This window comes from Vulpes lagopus, chromosome 11 (genome assembly GCF_018345385.1).
Source record: "Vulpes lagopus strain Blue_001 chromosome 11, ASM1834538v1, whole genome shotgun sequence".
In the NCBI taxonomy this organism is placed as follows: Eukaryota; Metazoa; Chordata; class Mammalia; order Carnivora; family Canidae; genus Vulpes; species Vulpes lagopus.
Genome location: NC_054834.1, coordinates 49,487,822 through 49,513,315, shown reverse-complemented (window position 1 = coordinate 49,513,315; position 25,494 = coordinate 49,487,822). Strand labels below are relative to the sequence as shown.

Sequence of the window (25,494 nt, the reverse complement as noted above, 5' to 3'; positions counted from 1 at the left end):
CCTGGCGTCCGCCCCAGCCTGGCTCGCGGGGCGGGGCGGACCTGCGCCCTGGGGTCAAGGCTGCGGGCGGGCGGCGGCGGAGCGGGGCCATGACGCGGTGCGCTCGGCCTGCTCTCGCGGCCCTCGGGCTCTGGGGCCCGGCAGGTGAGTGGGCCTCGGTCCGGCCCGGCGGCTGGCAGCCGCGAGGGGGGCGCGGGCCGGGCTTGCAGAGCCGGCGGGGTTCGGCTCTGTCCTCGCGCGGTCGGTGGGACCCGAGAACCTGCAGGAGCTAAGTACTGTCACGCGCCCGGGGTGTTCCAGAGGTCACCGTGGCAGCGCTTGGCTGCTTTCTACGGCGCTTTGCATGTGCACAGGCCGCACTTGTGTGTTCGTTGTTGACACTCGGATTCTGGAGTGCAGCTCGCTGGTTCTACTAGACAGTAGGTCTTGCGCTTGCTTTCATCTCAAAACATAAATGCTTCCTCAGTCGTTTACACTAATTTGTAGACTTCTTTTTTCCCCACGACTGTTTTTATTCGAACCACCAGATCTACCCCAACGAAGAGCTCCCCAGACTCTGCCTCACCTTATGGGGGGAGCGTACAGTTAGGGAAGAGGGACCTGTTGCTTCTGTCCCCGCAGAGAGGGGTCGAGATGGAGCCTGGACTTCTTGGGCGTTGACCATTCGGAGTCTCCCACTGCCAGTCTCTGCGGGAAACTGAGGATGCCCCACCATCCCGTCCCAGGTTGGGGGTGATCTGTAAAATTCCATTCGATTGAGGTTTCCTGATGTATTTAATCTTCCTTTTATTGAAATTAGTTATTACAAATAATGCTCGGGTGTATTGTTTACACCCACTTTTTGGATAAACGTAGTGGAACTCCTGAGCCTCAGGGCACATACGTTTTTGGGTTTTTTTGCCCCCAATAAATGTGCAATTAATACTTCTACTAGCATATGTTCATACCCTTCTATGCAGTAATTGTACATTTTGGGATCCTTGCTGTTGACCTTAGAAATAAACCTGTTATTTTGCCAGCAAAATAGATGTATTTAGTATTCAGTTCTCTGCCATTCAAGGAAGAAAGCTATGGCAAAACCGTAGGCGAGTTCCCGAAACAGAGGACCGAAATGCTCTTTTAGAGAAGAAGGGGGTGGGGCTTGGGAATAATTAAAAAAAAGATCCTTTGGAATAAACGGAGCTGGAAGTGTAGTGGCTTTTCATCGGTGGAACTGTGCTCTCTGGCTGGGCAGGGCTGTCACTGGCTGTGCTGGGCTCTCATTGGCTGGGCTCTCCCCGCTGTGCTGGGCTCTCACTGGCTGGGTTGTGCTCTCACTGGCTGTGCTGGGCTCTCATTGGCTGCGCTGGGCTCTCACTGGCTGTGCTGGGCTCTCATTGGCTGGGCTGGGCTCTCACTAGCTGGGCTGGGCTCTCATTGGCTGGGCTCTCCCCGCTGGGCTGTGACTGGCTCTCCCCGGCTGGGGCGCCTGTGCTGGAGGATCCCGCCTTCCTCTGGCCGGCGCCGCGAAGCCCGGCTTCCTCCGTTTGCGGGAAGGGGGGGGGAGCGCCCCCTGCTGGTGTCCGCCGCGCGTTCGGCGCCGCCCGTTCTTCCGGTTCTGCCTGGGGACCGAACGCGGGCGTGGGGATGACGTGGGCGCACAGCGGTTAAAGTACCTTAGGTGCGCAGCAGCGGATTAATGCTTCAGGACCGGTGCATCTGCGTGATGCCGTCTTACAGCTACTACAAGTACCGGTGAGGAGTTTAAGGGATGCCGAGCGATCTTCTGTTCATCCCAGGGCCCTTTATTGCGCTGACCGATGTCCCAGCAGGTGAACCCCATTCCGGTCTAGAGAGCACCACGGGTGAGGGACGCACTCCCACAAGACAGCCCCCAGTTCATACACCAACCAGCTTGTCTCCTGTGCTTCCGACTGATCGGCTATGGAGCCGGGTCCTCAGGGTCATCTCTGGTTTCGTTCATTTGCTGAAGCAGCTCACAGACCTCGGGAGACCAGCTGACCAAGTGGATTGCAGTTTTATTGACTGAATGAGAGGCCAGGTGGAGGGATACATGGGGTGAGGTCTGCAGGGGTCCCTGGTCGCTTCTGCCTCCTGGAGTTTGGGGCCCAGGGGCCTGGGCAGGCGGTTCACTGACCTGGAAGCCCTCTGACCCCCCCCCCCCCCCCCGAGTTTTGATGGAGGCTCCAACCCTCCAATCACAGTTGGTTGGCCCTGGCCCCCAGCCCCCATCCTTAGGACCTTCCCAAAGTCCCCTCATGAACATATACCCAGCTGGGGTGGGTAGGGGCTGGGTACGTAAGACGGGAGCCCACCTTACCTCCACAGCTCTGGGGGATCTCCGCAACTGAGGACAAGAGACCAGCCATGGTTGCAAGAGATGTGCCCTTTGATCTTAGAAATTCCGAGGGTTTGGGGATGAAGATCAAAAACGTATTTATTATAAATCACAATATCACAATTTCCCTTTAATTCCTTTTATGTTTTTCCTAATAACTTGCATGTAGGAGGAGTTCAGTAAATGTTTGGGTGAAGACTGTAGGGGAAGGGTTGTTCCAGATGCTGAGTGACATGGGGCGTTTAACAGCTGTGGCTGTGGCCAAAGCACCTTCTCTTCCTGACCATCCAGCCAGTCTTCACTAGAAAATCTCCTTTGGAGACTTAGAAACTTGCACTCAGAAAAACTGCTTGGTAGGTGCTTTTACGGAAATCTCTGATGCAGCACAACTTCTTCAAGGTCTGTGGGCATCTCTGCAGGAGTGGGGAGAAGAAGGGGGAGGCACTGTTTTCCGTGCTGTGTGTACTTCCTATACTTTCTGAGGAAAAGATCTATAGCTATAGGTCTTCTCGAGCAAGACTGTGAGAATCATTTCTTGCTCTTGGCACTAGCAGCCAAGGCTCGGGATGTGTGAGTGACCTGGTGAGACTAGCAGCAAGCTAGGGCTCTGACTGTCCTTTGGCTCTGCATGCGCACCTTCCTTTGTTCTCCTCCCTTTTCTCTGGTACATACGTTTCAGAAATCCATTCTTTTGAAAACCAAGATGATGCTTTATGTGGTGGGCAAAGCAGCAACCCAGAAGCAAGTGGGCTGTGAGCAGCAAGTACCTGACCCCAGGGTAGAGTGTGCGAGGTGCCGTGCAGGGCCACCGCGGGAAGGGAGGGATGTGAGCCTCCCTGAAGAAGCAGGGAATCAAATGAGGGCAAAGTGATTGCTCACTGGGGTTTAGCAGCAGCTTCACGAAGGAGGTGGCATTTGGTCCTGGCCTTGGCTGTGGGAGATTTGGACATACTGAGGGGGAAGAAAGGTCTTTTCAGGGCAGAGGGAGCTGGGTTTAAGACATAGACAAGAACCAGGGGGCCCTTTTATTTGGTTGGAAAGGGGGTATATAAGAGGGCATGGAGCTGGAATTGTCACTGGGGGGGGGGGATATGGTGTGTTAGGGTGGGGAGCAGAGAGTTTCAGGGAAAGCCTCACTGACCGTGTGTCCACTGGGTGGGTCTGCACAGAGCTTGCAGTGCCGGTTCTGTAAGGAGCAAAGGATTACAACAGACAAGGAGCAAACAGGAGAGTGAGTTGGGGCCATACTTCTAGAAGATTCATACTCCTGAATTGTTCTGATGTGTATTTGACAATGCGCTTTTAGGGTGCTTATTTCTTGCCTGCATCACAAATGAGTAAAAGAAGTGCTGTCAGTTTCCTGTCTTTATGTCTGTATTCACTTTGGATTCGTCACTCATTTGAGGAGGGTTGTCAATTCCATTTGTTGAATCTCTTTTCCCATCAGGGTGGAGGAGTCTCTATACTGGAGTCAGAGATGTCCTGGGGGAGGGTCATCAACGGCCTTCTCCCGGAAGAATGGACATGGGGGCTGCCAGTCTTTGGGGTGTGAGAAAGGCGCCCTGTGCAGTGGAGCTGGCAGTCCTGAACTCTGGGTGAGTTGCCAGCATGATAACAGGAGATGAAGAAGTCGTGCAGCTTGGTCAGACGCCAGGCAGGGGCCCTAAGAGCAGAGCAGTAAGCCCAGAGGCCCTTCCAGGCCTGTATGAGGTGAGGCTCTAGTGACACATACCTCCCATGGCTGCAGACTCACTGCAGTGGGACATTTTCAGAGACGAGACAGGCTTTGTGTTCCTCATACTACTTTTGTTTCTTCCTGTTGCTTTCCTGGTTATTGAGTCATATTTTATAAGTCCTGAGGTCCTGCTGAAGCCTGTGATTTGTTCATTGTGTTTTGCTCTCTTTTCCTACAGAAGACCATCCAATGTCCCTAATACCATAGCCTTGTGAGCGTCTCGGCTCCTGGCTCCTGGGGGTGACTTGAGAAACCTTCCAGTGGTTTGCAGAGAGAACCTGAGCTGAGTTTACCCACTGCAGTCAGAGCATGAGTGTTTCTTTCTGGAATGGTCTCGAACCCATTTTTCCTCCTGATGATATTTGGTGTGAAGTCTGAGACATTGGCTTTCTTTAAATGTCACTGTGTATTTGTCACATCCCGGGTATGCTGCAGTGTATGTCTCTACAGAGAGCACACCCAGAGCCCCCACTAAGCCCCTACACCTTTGGTGTGGACCCTTGTTCTCTTAGTGCTGGCACTGGATAGCAGGAATTAAGAGATGATACATCTCTTGTTTGCACAGTTCCAAGTAATCTGAATTTTTTGCTCCCAAATAAGTTTTGATTTCTGAGTTGACACTTCTTTCTCTTGTAACCCAGTAGTCACCCATGATGAGAAAAGTGGTCATTTTGGGGCGCAGGAGGGAGGTGTCTTATCATTCTCATTGCTGGGGGTGGTAGGAGGGCTAGCATGAGCTTGACAGTCCCTGGTCACCTGGCCACTCTCTTTTTCTGTCAGCATTACAGGCGGAAGAAGACCCATATCTTTTTCCACTAGAACCTCAAGCATCTTTGGAAGCGGAGGTGACCATAAGAAGGAGAAGCTTTTTCTGCAGGATATAGCAGAACTGATTCGAGCCAGAGCCTGCCAGAGGGTGCTGGTCATGGTGGGGGCTGGCATCAGCACGCCCAGCGGCATTCCGGACTTCAGGTGCCCAGCAGCTCCTCCCTTGGCACCCCGGTCTGCCTCATGGCCCTGCCTCTTCTTCAGGGCTCAGAGCCTCTTGCTCCTCTTCGCAGGTCTCCTGGGAGCGGCCTCTATAGCAACCTGCAGCAGTATGACCTCCCATACCCCGAGGCTGTTTTTGAGCTGGCTTTCTTCTCTCACAACCCCAAGCCCTTTTTCACTTTGGCCAAGGAGCTGTACCTTAAGAACTACAGGCCCAACATCATACACTACTTCCTCCGACTGCTCCACGACAAGGGGCTGCTTCTGCGGCTCTACACGCAGAATATCGACGGGCTCGAGAGAGGTGAGCTCTCCGCCTGTCGCCACCTCCTCTCTGCACAGAAGGCTTGGGTGCCTGTCCTCTAGTTGATTTCAAGCCAACTAGTGATGCCACTGTCCCTGACAAAAAGTGCACCATGTGTCTAAGAGTCACTGTTGGGATCTCATTGGTGGACCTGATGTTCTGGCATAGTTGCTGGGCTGTGAGTTTTGGACAGAACTAAAATTGACGTCAGGAGCTTCTAGTTTTGCTAATCTGGTAGGGTGATTTTGTTTAAAGAAATTTATTATGACATTTTTTGAGCACATAAAAATAAAGAGAGGGATGTAATAAACCCCCATGCCTTCATCATAGCCAGTCCTTGCTTTATCTGTGTCTTCCTACCCCCACCTTTTCTCTCACCCCTGGTTATCTTGAAGCAAATCCCTGACATCATAATCTATAGATAGTCTATAAGTACTTCACTGGTTATCTCTAAAAGGTAAAGACTTTTATGTATTTATTTTTAAAGATTTTTAAAATTTATTTATTCATGAGAGACACACATACACAGAGAGTGGCAGAGGGAGAAGCAGGCTCCATGCAGGGAGCCCGACATGGGACTCGATCCCGGGTCTCCAGGATCCCACCCTGGGATGAAGGTGACGCTAAACCGCTCGGCCACCCGGGCTGCCCCAAGACTTTTAAAATATAATTACGATGCCATTGTCCACAGAGAGACCACTATTAATGCCTTAGTATTATCAAACAGGATGTGTAATGATTTCTGACTGTGTCGATAGCAGCCACAACCAGTAGTTCACAGAAGCTGCATCTTAGAGAGACACTCACCGAGCCTTTCTCTTATGGGCATCGATGCTGCTGATGGGTGCTGTTAGAGCTGACTTAGCATCTTGTGATTTGAAAAAAGGAGTCATTCCTGGACTCCAGGAAAATGATTCCTTGCTGGAAGGGTTCTGCAGCTTGGAACTATATAGGCAGCAGTGGATACCCCACGGGGATGATCTTTTCTGGAGATGGAGTAGGACAGGCCTTGTGGGAAGGTGGGGGCATCTGGCTGTGGCTTTAGCATATGGAGGTTTTGACAATAACGGGAACAGTGGAAGCCACTTGTGGCTGGGGCTGCTTGCCCACACACAGCTCAGTGGCTGGCAGTGGGAACAGGGAACTGTCACGAAAAGTTACCTTTGTTTTTCTGCAGTTTTTTGGAAGCTACTGTCTTTATATAGTTTTCTTGAGGGAGAGTATGAGAGCAGGCGTGCATGTACCCGTCGGGGGAGAAGCAGAGGGAGAGGGAGAGGGAGAGGGAAAACCCCAAGCTGACTCCCCGTGGAGCATGGAGTGTGAAGCCTGCCTGGGGCTCAACACCACGGCCCTGAGATCATGACCTGAGCCAAAATCAAGAGTCAGATGCTCAACTGACTGGGCCACGCAGGTGCCCCTGTATAGTTTTTTCACTTTTGCTTGGTCTCTATGGAATAGGTAATTTTTCCCTAGGTATCAGATGTAATTTTATCTGAGTTTATAGCAAACTTGTTGACAGGCTTTGTTTTACCGTAATTTTGCTCCGTCTGGAAGCCCTCATTCCTGGTGCTCATTCTGGTCAGTGGGACATCATCTGTAGGTGGGGGAGGCACGGACAGCCAGGCTTGCACTGAAGGCTGTGACTCCCTCTGGGGTCTGCCAAGTTCAGAGTTTATGCACTGGGGCTTGTGCGCCCACCCTGGGGCCAGCAGCACTTAGCTTTGGTTTGAATTTCAGTATCTGGGATCCCTGCCTCAAAGCTGGTTGAAGCTCATGGATCCTTCGCCTCCGCCACGTGCACTGTCTGCCGAAGACCCTCCTCAGGGAAGGACATTTGGGTGAGTTGTCACGCTGACGGTTCTCTCCCTTCTGCACTTTGCAGTGGGAGTGATCTGGAATAGTGACATTTTTGAGCATTGTATTGGAAGACACCAGAACTATAAAGCTGTGGAGTGCTTTTCTTTATTTTCAGATTGGAAAAGTAATACACACTTGTAAAAAATTAAGAAATATGTAGGGAAAAACATATCTCCCTTCAACCTATAGGGAGTTTCTATAGCCCACTCTTAACAGTTTAGTGTATAATGTTCTAAACCTTAAAAAAAAAAAAAGGCATATCTAAACGTACATGGCCGTGTCTGTATCCTTACACTACACAGTGACAATTTTTTATTAATGGGATTATTAAAATTTATAAAAATTTATTGGTGAGAACATGAGCAAGAGGGGCAGAGGGAGAGGGAGAGAGAATCTCAAGCCAACTTCCCACTGAACACAGAGACTGATCCTGAGATCATGACCTGAGCTGAAACCAAGAGTTGGCGGCGCTTAAGCGACTGAGCCACCCAGGCTCCCCAGTAATAGGATTATTAGGGTTAATGTTCTACAACCTGCTTTGTTATAGAACAAAACTTCATGGATGTCTGTCTCAATAACTACAGCTTTGCTTACTATTTTTAGTAACCGGAGTGTTATCATGTAGCCATTCACCTACTGTGGGGTATTTTTTGATGTTTGTTATTTTTACTATTAGGTTTAATGCATCAATTATACCTGTGCTCAAGTACACAAGGGTTTGTGTACTTCTGGGGATGTTTCTGTAGGATGGGTTTCTACAATCAGAATAGGATAGACTGGAAAATCTTAAATAAAGATGAAACTATGAAATATTGATGAGGCATATGTTTTGTTTTTTAATGAGCTGAAAATCACATAACCATAAAATTAAACATTTTAAAGTGTACAATTCATTAGCATTTAATATATTTCCCAGTGTTATGCAACTACTACCTCAGTCTGATTCCAGAACATTTTCATCACCCCAAAGGAAAACTCTGTACCCACTAATCAGTTAACCCCTGCTACACAACCCTGGGGAACCACTGATCCTTTTACTGTCTCCATGGTTTTGTCTTTTCCAGAATTGCAGAGTTGGACTCATACATATGCAGCCTTTTCAGACTGACTTCCGTCACTTAGATGCCTTTAAGTTTCTTCCACGTCTTTTCATGCCTTCATAGCTCACATCTTTTTAGTGTTGAATAATATTCCCTTGTGTGGTTGGGCCTTAGTTATCCATTCATCTACTAAAGGACATCTTGGCCGCTTCTGTGTTTTGGCAATTATGAACAAAGCTGCTATAAACATCCACATGCGATATTTTTGCATGGACATGACTTTTCAGCATCTTTGGTAAATACCAAGAAACATGAGTGCTGGATTGTATGGTCGGTGCATGTTTAGTGCCTTTCAATGTGGCTGTACCACTTTCTATTTCCACCAGCAGTGAATAAGAGCACACAGCATTTGGTTTTGTCCATGTTCTAGAATTTGGCTGTTCTGATAGGTGTGTAATGGTATTGTGTTGTTTTAATGTGCAATTCCATGGTGATATATGATGTGGAGTATCTTTTCAAATGCTCATTTGCTATCTATGCATCATCTTTGGTGAGCTGACTACTCAGGTCTTTGGCCCATTTTTAAATTAGGTTGATCATTTTCTTATTGTTGAGTTTTAAGAATTTTTTGTATATTATGGATAACAATCCTTTATCAGATGTCTTTTGTAAATATTTTCTTCTTCTTTGCAAATATTGTCTTCTCATTTTCTTGACAGTGTCTTTCACAGAGCAGGGTTTTTCACTTTAATGAGGTCTAATATATTTTTCTTTCATGAATTGTGCCTTTGGTGTTATCTCTGAAAAGTCATTTGCTGCAACTCTTGCTCTGTGTAATAGCAGCAGAGGGGATCCCTGGGTGGCTCAGCGGTTTAGCGCCTGCCTTCGGCCCAGGGCCTAATCCTGGAGACTCGGGATCGAGTCCCACATCAGGCTCCCTGCATGGAGCCTGCTTCTCCCTCTGCCTGTGTCTCTGCCTCTCTCTCTCTCTCTCTCTCCCTCTCCCTCTGTCTCTCATGAATAAATAAATAAAATCTTTTTTAAAAAGCAGCAGAAACAAGTGGGGTGGGGGGAGCTGGCATGGGGAGAGCTGGTTGTTTAGAGGCCTCCATTTACTAGAGTGAAAATTGAGAATGATAGTGGTCTTTCTTTTAGGTGACTCATCTAGGATGCCAGAGAGGTGGTTTGCCAAATTAAATAAACCTGGAGTGTACAGTTTCCCATAAGATGCTGGTTCAGCTCATTAATAAGTAGAGTTAAAGGCTACCTGGGTGAATTTAGCATCTAAAGGAAGAATTTTCTTTGAAGACAGTGTGGTGTCAGTTGTATAGTCATGAACATTTTCATCAGGCTTTTCTGCGCAAGCTTGAATCCTGTCCAGTAAGCAGGCTTAGGAAGAGGTACTGTAATCCTTTGGTGGAGATTTCTAGCGAGTTCTAGCACTTTGCCAAAACTTAGGCATCTGTTTCTCTCAATCCCTTTCAGGGTGCTCCCATTGAGCTGGTTTCATCCAGTGTTTGGTCTGACCCTCAGCAGCAAGCATGTGGACCAATTGATACAAATCTGAGAAATCAGATCAGTAAGTTTGAATAACTGTGTTAAATCTTCAGCAAACGTATAGGGTCCTCAGTCACTTTGGGAAATTGTTTCAGTACAGCTCCAAATTCAGCCTTAGTCTGGGCAGCATAAGCCATTTGGCGTTCATTTGGACCTCCAGCAGAGTTTACTTTAGAGGGGTAGGTGTTAATAGGGTCAGGAGAGGAGGGGTGGGGAGAGGTTTGGAGATAAAGGGAAGCTCAGTGAAAGGATTAAAAGGAGGAATGGGTATAAGGGAGGGGAGGGCCAGTGCCAAGGGAAGAGGGAAAAGGCTCCAGAGGCAGGGCCCGAGTATAAGGTGGCCACACCTGTCAGGAGACAAAGAGGATGGGAAGGGGAAGAGGCCTCAGAAGCCCCGTTGACTTCTTACAGTTGTTTGCCTCTTTGCAAAATACTATTTCTAAATTAACTGAGGCAAACAAACTTTGAATCCTAAAAATGTTTGGAAGCCTCGAGGTACCAATTAAAATAAGCATCCAATTCAGTGTTGACAAGTTTCCAGCCATGGCTGTCCAATTCCATTGTGAGAAAAGTCAGTTTGGGGAGATGAGAGGTTCCTCATGATGGCTGTTGAGGTTGTAAATGCCTTTTGGTTGAGTCAGTCCATTTAGTTAAGAATGCACACGAGGAGGGGCCACCATTCTGAAACCTAGAACTGGCTGAGGTCCCAGAAGTGTGGGGGCAAGGCCGTCCTCATAGCATTTTGATCGCTGGGATCCCACTTCCCAGAGGCTTTTCTCTAGAGGGAAGAGAACAATGTCTAAATGGCACAGTTCCAGTAGGAACAGCCTAGCTCTAGAAAGGAGTCAGACCAAAGGCCAAACAAGTACTCTCAGGAAGGACAAAGCCTTAAAACAGGTCCTGAATAAAGGCTGGAGAACTCAGAACAGAGAGTGAAGCTCACGTCCAGGAGACAACTTATTCTCAAACCCCAGGGCCGGCAAGAGAGCAGCAAGCCTGACCAGGTCTGTGGGGACTGGCACCTGTGTGTGTCCTCACCAGCCTCAGAGCCGCTGGAGGTAGCTGCCTGCGTCCCACTTCTGACACCAGGTAACGTTTTCCTTAAAAATAACACTGCCAGCTATTTTACCAACAAAATGGGTTTATTCAGGAGAGTGGAAAATTGTAATTTGGGACAAGCAAGCTATGACAAAACCGTAGGCACGTCCAAACAACAAAGGAGAGGGACATTTGATGGAGAGGAAGGAGTAGGGAGGGGCTTGAGAGACAGGTCTGGGGAATGATGGTGTCTCACCAGCTGATCGCTGGGGTAGCCAATTTGTTGTAGGGGGGAGGTGCACATCTTCCCCTGTTGGGACCTGCCGTTGATGGTTCTTCCTGTTGAGGGTTCTTCTGTTGGGTCTGTAGTTCACACTTCTTCGTGTGATTGATGTTTGAGCAGTAGGGCTCCTTCCGACCTCCTGAATCCACATTAGCAGGGTTTCCCTTTATTAATTTTCATAATGTCCAGCACCATTTGTTGAAGAGATGAGATTTGGTCCTTTGTCAAAGAAGAGTTGACTGTATTTGTGTGAGGGTACTTCCAGCCTCTCTGTTCTGTTCCCCTGATCTATTCTCCCTACAATAGAGCCACAGTCCTGATTCCTGTGGCTTTTTATAATAAGTCTTGAAGTCAGATAGTGTCAGTCTTGTTCTTTGCCATCAATATTGTGTTGGCTATTCTGGTCTTTTGCTTTCCATATAAACTTTAGAATCAGTTTGTATCTGTTCTCTGCTTATTTTTAAATCTTTTTTTCTTTGTCTTTGGAGTTTTAGAGTTTTACACTGTTACTGGGGTACCTCTCCATATGGATTTCCTTTTGTTTACTTATTCTGCTTAAAATTTATAGGGCTTTCTGAATCTGTGGTTTTCATCATTAGTGGAAAAATCCCTGGCTGTTGCCTCTCAGATGTCGATTGCATCTTCCACTCCTTCACCTCCCTTGTGGAGCTCTACTTAAACTCCCATGAGACCTCACGCTCCTACCCGTGGCTCTTCTGTGTTCCATCTTGCTTCTCTGTGCTGTGTTCTGAATAATGTCCTTTGATCTATTTTCCAGTTTACCAACCTTCTATTCTGTTGTATAAAATAAGGTTCTAACACTGAGTGCTAATTTTTGTTACTGTTTTTTGTTTGGAAAAAGGTTTAATGAGATGCGAAACCTCAATCAGCTGTGGGCTCATTTCCAGATCTGAATTACTTGCATCATTTTTTTCTTCCTAATTCTTATTTAAATTTAGTTAGTTAACATATAGCATAGTATCAGTTTCAGGAGTACAATTTAGTGATTTATCACCTATATACAACACCCAGTGCTCATCACAATAATGCCTTCCTAATTTTTGTTACTTTTATTACTGGAAGTTCTCTTTGGTTCTTTTTCAAATCCACTACATTGTTTTTTATAGTTTTCTATCCCCAACAGATACTTCAAACCCTTTAAAAAAAAAAAAAATTAAACACAAAATGGCCTTACTGTGTCTCTAATAGTATCTGAAGTCTCTGAGTAGTGTCTCCTTGGTCTGTTGTGTCTGCTGGTTCTGGCTGGGCTCAGCTTGCTAAGACAGGGCCAGGAAGGTTTGTCTTAGGAAGCTGGTGTCCTCGTTCTTAGGCTCCTTCCTTTGACACCCAGCCCAGCACATGAACACAGGCATCTTAGGTCAGAGCAGTGATTTGCGTCTACCTCACCTTGGCCTGCAAGCTAGTGGTCTGTGGCAACGCTGCTTACAGCTCCTGCTTGAATGCCTTCCAGGTCTAGGGTGATGTCATGATCACTTCAATCAGGGACAAACTTTATACCAGCTTTCTCATTGAATCATGTCTAGTGTAGGCCAAATGCCTGCAGAGTACCTCCTGAGGACTGTGTCACATACTGAGTATTTCCTTAGCATCTGAATGTCTCTGATAAGCCCCTGAAGGGCACAGCCTGGCGTTACATGTGCTAGATATCGTGGGCTCTTCAAGATGCACCTTCAAATACTCCAATGTGTCCCCAGTTTCAGGGAGCCATTGAAACAAAATTGGCAAAATGTCAATAAATGCCAAATCTGGGTTCATTATTCGGCTGTTGTGAATGTTTGAAAACTTCTTAGTAAAAGCAGTCTTTTTAAAAGTTTTATTTAAATTAGGTAACGTACAGTGTTGTGTTACATTAGTTTCAGGTGTACGATCTAGTGACTCACCTCCATACGTCGCCTGGTGCTCCTCACAGCAAGTGCACTCCCCACCCCGCCCCCTCCCGTCTGGCAGCCTGAGTATGTCGTGACATTGTCCTTGGCCTGTTGTCTATGTGTGTTGCACAGGCCGACGTGAGCATGGACAAGATCCCCCGCTGCCCAGTGTGCACTGGCGTTGTGAAGCCTGACATCGTGTTCTTTGGGGAGACACTGCCTCAGAGGTTCCTGCTGCATGTACTTGATTTCCCAATGGCAGATCTGCTGCTCATCCTCGGGACCTCCCTGGAGGTTTGTCAGCAGGTCCAGTGGTGGACTGAGTGTGCAGGGGGCAGGGGAGGCTATAAGGACAGGGCCGAGGAGGTGAGGCTGCTGGGGGTGGCACCAGCTACTCTTTGGAGCCTTCACATCTGGCGTCCTAGCTTCGGAAGATGAGTAGGCTCAACTGGTCGGGAAGCAGAGGTATTCCTGGCCAAGGGATTGGCAGTCTGGGCAGAATGGGGAAGAGGGAGGGTGCTCAGCTTTGGAGGCACCATCAGCATGGGTGGGGCAGGGTGTGTAAGGGAAGGGAGAAAGGAGGGACCTGGAGAGTAGGGCAGGACGACTTACCAGGCCACATCACAGAGGCTGGTTTTGTGCTAGAAGCGGTGGGCTTGAAGTGGTTGAGCTAGGGGCTTAGCCAGTGCTCAAGGTCCCAGAACCCGCTGGGGAGTGGGGATTGAAGGAGATGCCTGGGAGGTGGGTTCTCATGAAGGTGAGGCTGTGGGCCCGGTCAGATCATGTGACCATGAGAGAGGGCAAAGAGAAGAACGGCTGGACTTGGGGACAGGAGATGGAGTGGTCTGGGTGTGTCTGTGGGCACTCAGGCCTTTTTTTGGTAACAAGGTATTTGGAGGGAGGGTTCTGAGCTCAGTTCTGTACAATTGTGTTTGAGGTACCTAGGACACACCTGTGGACACATTCTAGAAGCTCTACCTCTAGATCTAAAGCTCAGGATGTGACAAGAGCAACAAACGTGACCCTGCGATGAGCTCTGCCTGGTTGAGTGCCGGTGCCGAGGAGCAGAAGCGCCAGAAAGGCCTGTGCTCAGGGCCCCGGTTGGCCACGGAGGCCTAGAGTTAGGTGCATTCATCCAGCAAATGCGCCCGCTGTGTGCCGGGCCCTGTTGTAGGGCCTTGGACAGACAGTACAATGTTGCAAGCACGTGACACAGTGTTAGGTGCTGACACATGTTATGGGTGAAATAACAAGTGGGACAGGAAGGCTGGGAAGGGTTAGGAACTGATTGGGACATCAGCTTGGTTTCCATGACTGTCAGGAAGGGGACCCCGGAGCTGAGGGCAGAAGGGGATGCACGTGTCAGCTGAGGGTGTCTGGCAGCAGGCACTGCGCAGTGGCCACAGCCACATGGAGTGAGTGAGCAGAGGGCAACAGTGACAGGGTCACTGACCCCTGACCCCGCGGGTGTTGTGGCGGGGAGAGCTGCTGGAGACCCTGCAGGTGGTGGTCCGGGTGGCGATGGCGGGTGGCCAGGTAACGCCACAGAGGGCAGTGTTCATACATCACATAGATCGAGGGCGAAGGAAGGAATCCCTCCACCCCCTCCAGCACCGCGAGTGTTATGCGGTGTCCTCACAGCTTCTCTGCTGCACCTTGTGGTGACCTTTAACCAGAGGTGGGGCAGCACCCTGCATAGAGACCAACTACCTTGTTAGCGCCCAGTGTCCCTGCTGGGACCCCCCAATCAGAGTGCTTGTCTCTAGCACCGAGTAATCTGCAATATTGCTCCAACTTCATCTCATATGCTGTGTGGAAGAAATACTCAGCAATAAACTTGATTATTAATTGCTCCTCCAGATCCCACTGAGTTGTGACATAATAATTGTATGTAAACCAAATGATGTTTTCTAAAATCTGAAATATTCTGAATTCTGGAACATACCCAGCCCCCAGAGTTTTATGATAAGGGATGATGGATGAATAACTAAGCAAATTTCTATTGATGGGCAACAAAAATAAAGTATATAGATTTTATATTAAAAATAATGATGTAGTGAATAACCCAAGTGTACATATGTTCAGACATTCACATGAGTACCTCAGTAAATACTGAGAAGTTGCCTTCCAGAAAAATACACTACATAAACTGTCACCGGTCGTATATGAGTGGCCATTTTCCTCATCCTCCCCAACAGCAAACATTACCTGTGTTTAAGTTTATCCATCTGATTTGGCTAGAAATTGTGTGTGTGTGTGTGTGTGTGAGAGAGAGAGAGAGAGAGAGGGAGGAGGAGAGGGAGATCTCACATTTCTGTAATAGTGAAGTTCATCTTTTCATGTTTTATTAACCACTGTATTCTCTTTGGATTGCATATTTGTATCTCTTGCTCATTTTCATCCTTTTTTTTTTCTTAGTCATTAAATTAGCAATATAAATCCATAAATGATATAAAATGTTTAAAATTAGTTTAGCAATTAGCAATATTTGTCACATGTTGTAAAATGCTTGCAGTTTATGGTGATGAGGTTTAAAAATTATTTTCTACGTCGTATTTTTATGTAGATAATAATGTGATAGTATTATGTAGTCAGATCTATCATGACTTTCCTTTGTCTCATCTGACTTGACTTATCAGGCCTTAAGAGTCCTTTCCTACCTTTACTTATAAAACTTAAGTTTTCTTTAAGAATTGTTTTGTTTACATGTAAATCACGTAACATTTCTTTCACTCACCCGAAATTTTTTCAGCGAAGGCAGGAATTGAGCATTTTCCTCCCAGATAATAAGCCAGTCTCAATTATCTCTTTCTTATATTATTGCTCCTGAATGGAAATTTCACTTGGGAGCTGGATGAAGCAGCCCAAAGGCACCGAGTTGGGACTCCCTAGAAGTCTGAATGGTGGAGAGTGTGCAGAGGTGGGGCATCCACCCCTGTGGGCGCCCCAGGAGCCCCCTCTGAGCCCAGGTCCTTGCTCCCAAGGAGCGAGGGCAGACAGACGAGATGCTGCTGGGAGGAGACGTGTGTGGTGGGGCAGGACAGATAAGAGAGGGCGCAGTTGCTGGACCCCAGATGCGCCTGGGCAGGGAGACCCGCAGAGGCCAGGACGTGTGGGAAGCAGAAGGACATGGACAGAGGCATAGCGGGACCCAGGCCTAGAGCCCGGCCAGGCTGTGTGACTAGAAGAAAGGAAATGGTGGTGTATGTGCCCTGTATCCAAGGCCTTACCATCGGTCTGAGCTGCCCTTTCAAAGCCTTAGGCTGTGCATGAAGTGTCCTGCGGGGCTTGGAGGACAAGGTGGGTGCTGGCCTCCTCACATGTGGGCAATTTTTCAGGTAGAACCTTTCGCCAGCTTGTCTGAGGCTGTGCGGAGCTCAGTGCCCCGACTGCTCATCAACCGGGACGTGGTGGGGCCCTTTGCCTGGTGTCCTCGCAGCAGGGATGTGGTCCAGCTGGGGGATGTGGTTCACAGCGTGGAAAGGCTGGTGGAGCTTCTGGGCTGGAGAGAAGAGCTGCAGGACCTCATCCAACAGGAAACTGAAAAGGTACAGACTGCAAGCAGGGTCTTCGCTGCTCTGGGGTCCAGGTGCCCCTGATGTGGAGCCCTGGCTGGCTAAGACAGTGACAGGAATAGCGCACATCGGTGTTAACCCAGTCCCGGCCACTGTCCGAGGCTGTCCGTGTGCTTACAAGAGCGACGCTGGCTGCCTGTTCCCCTGCGGCGGAGCTGCGGTTGGGTGCGGGCAGACTGGCTGGGTCCTCTAAAGCACCGCTAGCAGCTAGCTCCGGGCTGAGTGTGGCTCGGAGATGAGCTTTGAGGAGCTGAACTTGTGTGTGCTGGTGTGGGGTGAAGCCCACCCTGGGAAGGCGTTCCTGTGATGATCACGAGAGCTGCTGGCCCGTATCAGTCTGCTGTGGGTGCAAAGCCAAAGACGCTCGGTGCTCCTGAGATTCCAAACCTGTTCCAAGTGAAGTTTCCCAGGAGAATCGGTTAGCGTGCGTGGCCCTGGCGTGAGTGCTGATTTTCTAAAGGAGGCAGCATTAAGCTTTCGAAGTCCAGTCATTGCCGAGGATCCTCATGTGACACCGCCCAGGGGGGCAGGGGTCTCGGGTCCAGGGTCGGGCCTTCCCCTCACCCTTCCGGGCAGAAGCCCCCAGCCTCTGGCTGTAGTCTGCTTTCTTACCAAGTTGAACCAAAGAAAGAATATAAGGCTTATTAAGGCCAGGAGACTTCCACACATTTTAGACATTGTGGCTGCTGTTTTTTCTATTCCTCCATTCCAGAGTTTGGCTCTAATGGCTAAGATGTAGGCTAGTATCACCCCTTATCTCATTATAAATGTCAAAGTCACATTGCTGGATCATTTTAGGGAAGTAGAGAATGCAGGTAGCTCCGGAGCCTATACTTTGCACATCAGGAGGACAGGCAGCGGGTGCTTTGGTCAGATCCACCTAGCAGCTTCCTGGCTCTGACGTCGTATTTCCAAGTGGCCCCCAAGGACTTTTGGAAGAAGTCCTACAGACTTTGGTCTGTGCGATTTTATAATCTTATGTGAAGATGTAATTAAAATCTTTATAATTTTATGTAAAGTGGGTTCTGGCTTTGGTTTACGCATACGAAAAGTTGCTATCCAATAGGAAATACCGAGGGATGAGCTGCAGTCCACCTTGGGGTTAATTCCACAAATAATGCCTATTTTTGAGCTTGTGAGCTTCAGCACATCTCACCTGGTTACTTAAATGAAGCCCTGTGTTTTGCCGCCCAGCCCCGCTGGCGTCGTGTTACTTGGGCTCAACAGCAGCATTGGCAGAGGCAGAAAAGCTTTTATTTGATTAAATAGTTGGAACCCAGGCCGAGATCTGCAGGACTGATTCCCTTTCTCCTCCATGTTCCAGCTCGATGGACGGGACGGATAGGATGATGGCTGGTCCCCCACCCCTCCTGGGAACAGAAACAGTTCCAAGGAGTCCCTGCCCACCTCTGAGTAAACAATTTTGGCTGAACCAGGACCTGAGGAAGAGTGTGAGGCTGCCCGAGTCATGTTCTGCTCACGCTGTGGGCCACCCCAATCATGGGTGCCAAGCTGCCGGCATCTTTCTGCTGTTTGACTCTTCAATCTGAAGCTCTTGATGCCAAACAAAAGCTTTCTTCTGACAGTGACCCTCTTGAACTCAGACCAATAGGAAGCCCAGACTGAATCTGCTCAGTGTCCAGGTCTCCATCTGAAGGGCAGGCTCAGCTTCTGTCCTTTAGACCTGGTCTTGGGCTGAGTGGCCACAGCTGTTCCCAAGGCGTTGTCCTGGGTCCGAAGTAATACAATAGGGTCCTATAGCCTGTTGGCCTCTTTTGTGGGGTTATCTTTAATTAGAGAAACGTTGTTCATTTTTGGCATGAAGTAAACACTGTGGTCTCCTCAAAGGGAATGTGGGTGTTGACAATGGATGTAGAAAGGGGACCTTGGGCGTGTGTGGACATTCCTCCCCCCTGGAATAACTCAAGGATGGAGAACATTCCCCTGGATTCACCCTGGAGTGGGGCCTAGTGCCGTTTCCCACAGAGCCCCAGCACCCCTCATTGAAGGGCATCGTACCTTGTTCACTCTACCTGGATGCCTCCCCCTCAGCTTCCCCAGCAGGCCTTCCCAGTAACGCCCCCAGGAATAACCTCTATGTGGTGGAAGGCGTTTCTGAGAAAACCTCAGCTGGCCCCTGGCTCACCCCACACTTCTTGCTCCTGTTGAGGCCCCTTGTGCTGGGGTTGCCGCAAGGCCCAGCTTGGACAGCACCACTCAGGCACACATCCCTGATCGCTGGCTCCTACCCTGCGTGTGGTCCCTCCTGCTGGGCATCGTTTCCCTGCCCATGGCACACTTAACAGACTCCTCAAAAACAGATGTGGCTAATGTTGTAGAAAAAGGGCAGAATTCTGAAAAGAATGAAATTAATTCCTCATACATAGGCTCCTGCTTGAAACTCTTTATTCCAAGATGGTGTTTCTAGGATGCTTTGTGGAATGTGATAGAAATCCAGACTTAGGGTTTTACAAGGTACATTTTCCTCATGTATTTATGGTCTACGCCAGTGGGAAGGTCAGGACTCCACTGTCACAAGCGGTGAGCGCTTGGGTGCTGTGGATACTAGAGCAGACGGCTGAGGAAGGACCTAGGATGCGGAAGAGGCTACCAGTCCTGAGCTCAGTGGGGACAGAAGTAGCATCGCATACCTTAGATGTATGTTTCTGTCCTTAGTGTGTACAGTTCTGGCAAGCTCTTTTCCTGTGAACTGCAGCACTTGCTTGCTGTGGAAGCTCTAGGCAGCCATGCCAGACTGGGACATGCTTGGGTGTGCCCACACTCAGCCTCTGTCCCCATCCTCTTGGCACACACCCGAGGCCACTTCATCAGTAGAAATCAAGGCTGAGTTCCCAGAATCGCAGCAGGACCAGACCCTCACAGTCCTAAAGATAAGAAACCGGACCAGAAACAAATCATTAACAGAACTTTGGAGGTAAAGAGAGAGAGGGATCTCTGAGCTGGAGAGAGGGACATGGTTTCCCCGGGTCACAGTCCCAAGGACATCTCTGGAAGCAGCACCAGTTCTGAAGGGGGAACAGAAGCCTGGCTGTCCTCAGTCGGGGTCTGAGTCAGGTTCCGAGGAGAGCTGCCCCTCCATGGTCTCACAGATAGCATCCTGCAGAGATGTCAGCTGACCCCGGGGACTCATCCCCATGGGCTGGATGACTCTGTGCCTGCGAGGGAAGAACACGGTGAGGCTGGGGAAGGGGCCCGGCAGGTGGGGCAGTCCCGCTCACCCCTGGCTCTGTGCATGTGCTCCAAGCTATTCCCGTTTACTAGGGAAGCCAGGGTGGGAACTTGTGTCAGACACGCCTGAGTCCCAACTACTACCTGGTGGCTTTGGGGCCTTACACGGTCTCTTAGGTCTCAATTTTCATGTCATCTATGAGATAAACGTAATACCAACCTCAAATCTAATCCTTTCCTGACCTGAGTAAGGCAGCCCTGCATAAGCCCGTCACTGGCCCCACCCCCTGCAGCTCACTAGGCTGGACCCAGGCCTGGGATTCTGTTCTCCCTTCTCCCCGCCAGGGGCCCCTCCTCACCACACCACGCACCTGGAGAGCTTGTCAAACATGTTCACCAGCTTCATGGCCTCGTGCTCCTTCTGCTCCTCCGTCATGCCCTCCATGGGGTTGGGCGGCTTTTCCTCCACCCTCCCGGTCACCGGGTTTATGCTGCTTCCCAGGGGAGGGGGCGTAGGGAATGCATGAGTGACTCTCTAGAACAAGAGGCAGCTACCCCGGGTGGGTGGAGTCCTACACATCCTGCTTGGGCCTGGACTGCCAAGAAACCCATTCTCCTAGGAATGGCAAGAAGCAAGGAGGCTGCAGGGGCCTCCCTCCAGGAGCAGCAGTGAACCAGCTCCTGCCACCTGGATCTGCTGGTCCCCTAACTGCCTGGCTCCTGCACCCCATGTTCTCAATGGAATAACCTGATACCAAGAACCAGCGTCTGACTCCCCAAAGTCTGACCCATCTGTCATCCCGTCCCACTCACCCTGCGGGACCCTGTGGGTGTGGGAACCGGGACCAGGCCAAGTGAGGGCAGCCAAGGGTGGAGGGGCACACACCTGGCCTTCGCTTCCTTGTACTCATCTGTGTCCGTGTCCTCGTCCTCCGAATACTGGCCTTCAGGCCGGCCGCCTGCCATGAGGCCCCTGGCAGCCAGGAGGCCGGCAGCATTCCCGTAGCCCGTGTACTTGATGAATCGGGGCACTGAGGGGCAGGGCAGAGGTCAGTGTGTGAAGGTGGCCGAGGGGCAGGTGTGGGGGCAGATCCCAGCACTCACCACTCTCAGAGCACAGGACAAACAGAAACTCTGCGGCCACCCGCTTCACATCAGTGTCCAGGTGCGTCATGAGGCGAACAAGCTTGTTCCGCAACAGCTCCCCGACCTCAGGCCGAGTCCTCACGTCCCGCAGTGGGGGCAGCACCTGGGAGGCAGTCATCCCTCAGCCTGGGCCTGGAGCGGCTGGGGTCTGACCAGGGTTCCATCCTGGCCCCTAGCCCCCATACCTGGGCCTTCAGGAACTTCCTGGCCGGGCGGTGCATGCGAGCACACTCCGTCAGCACACTCAGCACGGGGGCCACACTCTCTTTCAGCCGGTGCGTCTGCAGAGGAGCCTCTGTCACCAGGGCTATGCCCCCACCTGACCTGAGGTCAGGGGGCTACACGCGCACACTGGATGGTCCTGGCAGGAGGCGCTCAGGAAGACGCCTTACCACAGTTAGTCAGCTGAGGGGCCAAGAGTGGGCGTTGGGCGTCTGGGAGCCTCAAGGGGCCGCGGATGGAACTGCACTTAGGGCTCTCGTGTGCTCTGGGACTTGGGGCCACTCATCTACTCTAACCTCCTCACCCACACACCAAAGTCGTAGGGAAGATACAAAACATTCGTAGTCGTTAGCACACCAGTGGCACATGACCCGTCCTCAAAAAATAGTGACCAAAACACAAAAACAAAATCCCTACCCTGTGGGCTTCATGGACCCAGTGAGCAAAGAGCTCCTGTCCTTCCCCGGCTTCCCCCCCCGCCCAGTGACCTCCCTGGACACCCCCTGCCCCGGGCTGTAGTAGGAGCAGACAGTCACAACCATGATGTGCAATGCAAGGGACCCAGCTCATAGTGGACGTGAGCAACGTGACAACTAATCTCACTCCATCTTGCTCTGCAGCATCCCAGAGGAGCTGGTTGGAGGTCTGGCTGGCCAACGTCCTGTGTGCAGGCATGGGAACCAGGCAGCCTCTGGCTCGAGGTGGTGGTGGGTTCCCCAAGGGATGCCAAGAGACAAGTGTCGCTCGTCCCGAGGGCTGCCTGCACACAGCAATGCTAGTGCTCTGACGGCATAGGCAAGGACTCTAGAGAGAGCCACAAACAGCTCTAAGACACAAACTCCGCTGTTGACTCTGAAAACCCGTCGAGATAACCAACACAGGTAAAACCTTCAAGTGTGTGCGTGTGGGAGGGGCCACATGTTTCTGAGGGAGGAAGAATCTGGTTTTCTGCCAAACTGGACCACGAAGCAGCTGGAGAAATGGCCCGAATCACACTCTGCTTACCAGTGTGACCATAAAAAAAGCAGTGACCAAGGCTGCTTGGGAAAGTCAGAGCCACTGAGGACCCCACAGGTCAGGTCCCTCTGCCCACCTGGTGCAGACGCTTCTCCAGGAAGCTGAGAAGGACGTGAATCACATCCATGTTCGCTCCCAGGAACTCCAGGGAGCCTTTGTGTGGCTCCAGGGTAAGGAGGACGTCCAGACACTTGAGGGGCAAGTTGCCCAGGAGATTCACTGTGTGGCTGAGGACAGATCAGGAGGAGGGCTTGATAGGTCCGACCCCCCAGCATAAGTACAAGCCTTGCTGCCCCCTAAAGAGGCCACGTGTGACTTGAACTAGCATCTAGGGATTTGATGACCAGAACCAGAGGCCGGTACTGAGGGTGAGACTGACCCTAGAGATGTTCCCACATAGTCGGTGGGGTGAATTCCTAAGAAAGGGGGCATGCTCCGTCTGGGTTGAAGCCCCGCGGACAATCTCTGGAGCGCCAGAACCTGCCCAGGCACAAGTCACCGAAACAGAACTCAGCAGTTACTAACTACCATGTGGTTGGTTACTACTAACTCCACTGCAAACATACATACTGTTCGTGGGATTTGTTTCTCTTGCCCTAGCCCCTTACCGTAGACACACACTGATGGAAATCCCACCCCTGTAGGTGAAGCCTCTCCAGGGGGAAGCCTAGCCGACAGCCAGGGTGGGAACCGCTGTCTAGACCCCTGAGCACACTTCCCTTCCATCGAACGGGCCCCACCCTCACCCGTGGAACTCCTCTGTGCGGTCTCCAGCAGCAGCGACCATCACACAGTGCCGCAGAATGGTCCCCAGGTGCCGATAAAGGGCCGCATCTTCCTGACCAAAAAGAAAGGGGTTCCTGTGAGAGGAGGCCCCACTCTGGGATCACATGCACGGACCACGCATCTTCTCTACTGTGTGCCCAACCCCTCGTCCTCCCCCACATAGCCCTGAAAACATTTCCTTAACCAAGACCATTACCAGGTCTTCCTGGGATAAAAATCACAACCTACTCTAGCGCCCTGCTCGTGACCTCTCCATGCACCAGACAGCCCTCCTACCAGGCTGCAAGTGCCAGGTATGCCCTCTGCCTCTCTCACAGGGTCTGAAGGCCCCTGCACATGATGTACAGCTCCCTGCCTCCTCCCGATAGGCTGAGAGCTCTTCCCGTCCTCTCCCCATCTGATACCTGAAAACCGCAAGTTCGCTATAGGCAAACAGAGCCAGCAAGCGTCCACACCATTAAGCCCTACTCAGGTCAGTCCTCACCTCATCTACCTCTCTCTTGATGGAGTCGAAGGTGATATTGAAGAGCACTTTTAGGATCTCCATGGCCCGCTCGGTCTCCTGGGGAGGAAGAAGCTCCGGGGGGTTCTCGTCAGGGCTCATTCCCAGGGTCAGCTCCAGCGCATCAGTCAGCAGGTACACTCCCTGCAATTCCTGAAACAGCTGCTGCCTAACGTCGGTGCGAAGTGCCGTGAGCAAGAAGAGGAGGCGCAGATCAAAGAACTGGATGTCGTGTGGAAAGCTACTCTTGCGATACAGCCCCACGCGCTCTGCGAGCCTCACCACCAGGCGGGCCTCTGCTGCCAGCACCTGTGCCACCGGGCTGCTCAGCACGAGGTTGCACAGGCACTTCAGGGACTCGAGGACAACGTCCATGTCCAGAGGCTCCGGGCCAGACCCCTCCAAGGCGATGCCGGCATAGCAGGCAAGGGCCTGCAGGCCCTGGCGGCTGGTGAAAGGGTCCAAGCAGCTTCGGTCCCTGGACAGGATGCGGATGCTCTGCAGCCAGGTGACGCGGCGGGGGGGTGGCAAGCCCTGCTCCAGGACCGAGACCAGCAGCTCCGCCAGCCTCTGTGGGCGGGAAGAAGAGCCGCTCCAGCAGGCCCCCTACCCCGGGGCCACGCGCCCCCGCCCCCTGCCCTCCGTCCGCACCCACCTTCCGGTCCTCCTGCTGGGCGTCGTCAAACGTGAAGCTCTGGGAGTTCTGCAGAGACGGGGAGGCTCAGCGGGCTAGGCCGCCCCAGGCGCCCGCACCCCCCCCCCGCCTCTCCCCGCCCCCCAGCGTGCGCGCAGACCCTGGCCCCTCCGCCGCGCGCCGCCCGCAGGCCCCGGTCCGCACCTGCGAGCCCCGCCCGGCCCACCTCTTCCGTGCAAGCACGTTCACGGTTCGCGCTCACCTCCCGGTTGTACGTGCGCAGAGCCTCCATGATCACGTCCTCCTCGCCCGCTTCCACAGCATCCGCAACCACCCGGGGATCCATGGCGCCGAGCCGGAGGGAAGGGGAGCTGCTTCCCGGCTCCGAGCGGAGTTCGGCCGCTCCGCCCCGACTGGGCGCGCGGGGCAGGCCGGGACTGGGAGCGCGCGCCGCGGGGCGGGGCCAGGGCTGCGCGCGCGGCATGCCGGGACTGGGAGCGCGCGCCGCGGGGCGGGGCCAGGGCTGCGCGCGCGGCATGCCGGGACTGGGAGCGCGCGCCGCGGGGCGGGGCCAGGGCTGCGCGCGGGTCAGGCGGGGACTGGGAGCGCGCGCCGCGGGGCGGGGCCGGGGCTGCGCGCGGGGCAGGCCGGCACTGGGAGCGCGCGCCGCGGGGCGGGGGCAGGGCTGTAGGTTCCTTAAGGGGGCGAGACCTGGATCAGCTGGCTGGGACTTGAGTGTTTTGCCGGGGAGTGAGCGCGAGTTTCAAAGGTCCTACTAGGTGATTTTTCGACCTCGGGGCCGAGCGGCCTCCGAAGCTAACGGGGACCCACTCCCCACGCACGCCCCCCTGGATGCCTAGCACCAGTGCAAGTCCGGGGGAAAAGCGAGGTGGGAAGGACTTTGCGGCCCCGGGACCCGCCGACCGCTGGTTCCCGGCCCTCTGGGAGCGTGAGCTCGCACGTGAGGGCAAGGAGCCAGGGGCAGCCGTCTCAGCGCTGTGGCGAATAAAGTGGGCTGCAAAGGGATGTGCGGAAGTGGCATTTCTGCTGAGGCCGGACGATAAGAAGGGATCCGGGGGAAGGTCGTTCGGTGGCCGCGGCGGGGACGCAAACACGTCCCTGAGCTCCAGGGGAGGGCGGGGAGGCTGTCAGGATCACCGGCAGCCACGTCCCAGGTGTGTGGCCTGGACTGAGCTCCCTCTCCCGTGTGTGTGGTCGCAGCGGTGCCCGCCGTGCAGCCAGCCTTTGTGGGCCGCCTCCGTTCCCGGGGCGCCGGGACCAAGGCAAGAGGCACCGGCCGCTACGGCCTCTGCTGCCTCCACACTCCCGGCCCCCGTCTGGCTTCGCTTCCCTTCGGAGTGCGTCACCCCTGCGTCTTCCAGGCTCTGGGCT

The 25,494-nt window shown here is 52.1% G+C and overlaps 2 protein-coding genes across 6 annotated transcripts; one reads left to right on the top strand and one right to left on the bottom strand.

Annotated features, from left to right (window-relative positions):
• The first annotated feature begins 10 nt into the window (after positions 1-10).
• SIRT3 (sirtuin 3) lies at positions 11-18,988 on the top strand. 4 transcript variants are annotated; one of them, XM_041773489.1, is made up of 8 exons: positions 13-144; positions 3,786-3,933; positions 4,854-5,045; positions 5,135-5,367; positions 7,105-7,205; positions 13,164-13,325; positions 16,370-16,579; positions 17,931-18,988. In XM_041773489.1, the coding sequence occupies exons 1-8, from the start codon at positions 90-92 to the stop codon at positions 17,949-17,951; spliced, it is 1,122 nt and encodes a 373-aa protein (XP_041629423.1). In that variant the 5' UTR covers positions 13-89; the 3' UTR covers positions 17,952-18,988. The 4 variants fall into 4 exon arrangements, with proteins under 4 accessions (XP_041629426.1, XP_041629423.1, XP_041629424.1 ...); XM_041773490.1 differs by lacking the exon at positions 13,164-13,325; XM_041773492.1 differs by lacking the exons at positions 3,786-3,933; positions 4,854-5,045; positions 5,135-5,367; positions 7,105-7,205 and having other exon boundaries at positions 11-144.
• Positions 18,989-18,995: 7 nt separating this feature from the next.
• On the bottom strand, positions 18,996-24,544 carry RIC8A (RIC8 guanine nucleotide exchange factor A). 2 transcript variants are annotated; one of them, XM_041773486.1, is made up of 10 exons: positions 24,365-24,544; positions 24,124-24,171; positions 23,451-24,038; positions 22,927-23,018; positions 22,257-22,407; positions 21,127-21,222; positions 20,900-21,044; positions 20,682-20,826; positions 20,167-20,289; positions 18,996-19,782 (listed from the first exon to the last, which is right to left on the bottom strand). In XM_041773486.1, the coding sequence occupies exons 1-10, from the start codon at positions 24,446-24,448 to the stop codon at positions 19,662-19,664; spliced, it is 1,593 nt and encodes a 530-aa protein (XP_041629420.1). In that variant the 5' UTR covers positions 24,449-24,544; the 3' UTR covers positions 18,996-19,661. The 2 variants fall into 2 exon arrangements, with proteins under 2 accessions (XP_041629420.1, XP_041629421.1); XM_041773487.1 differs by having other exon boundaries at positions 20,167-20,286.
• Between the last annotated feature and the right edge of the window lie 950 nt (positions 24,545-25,494).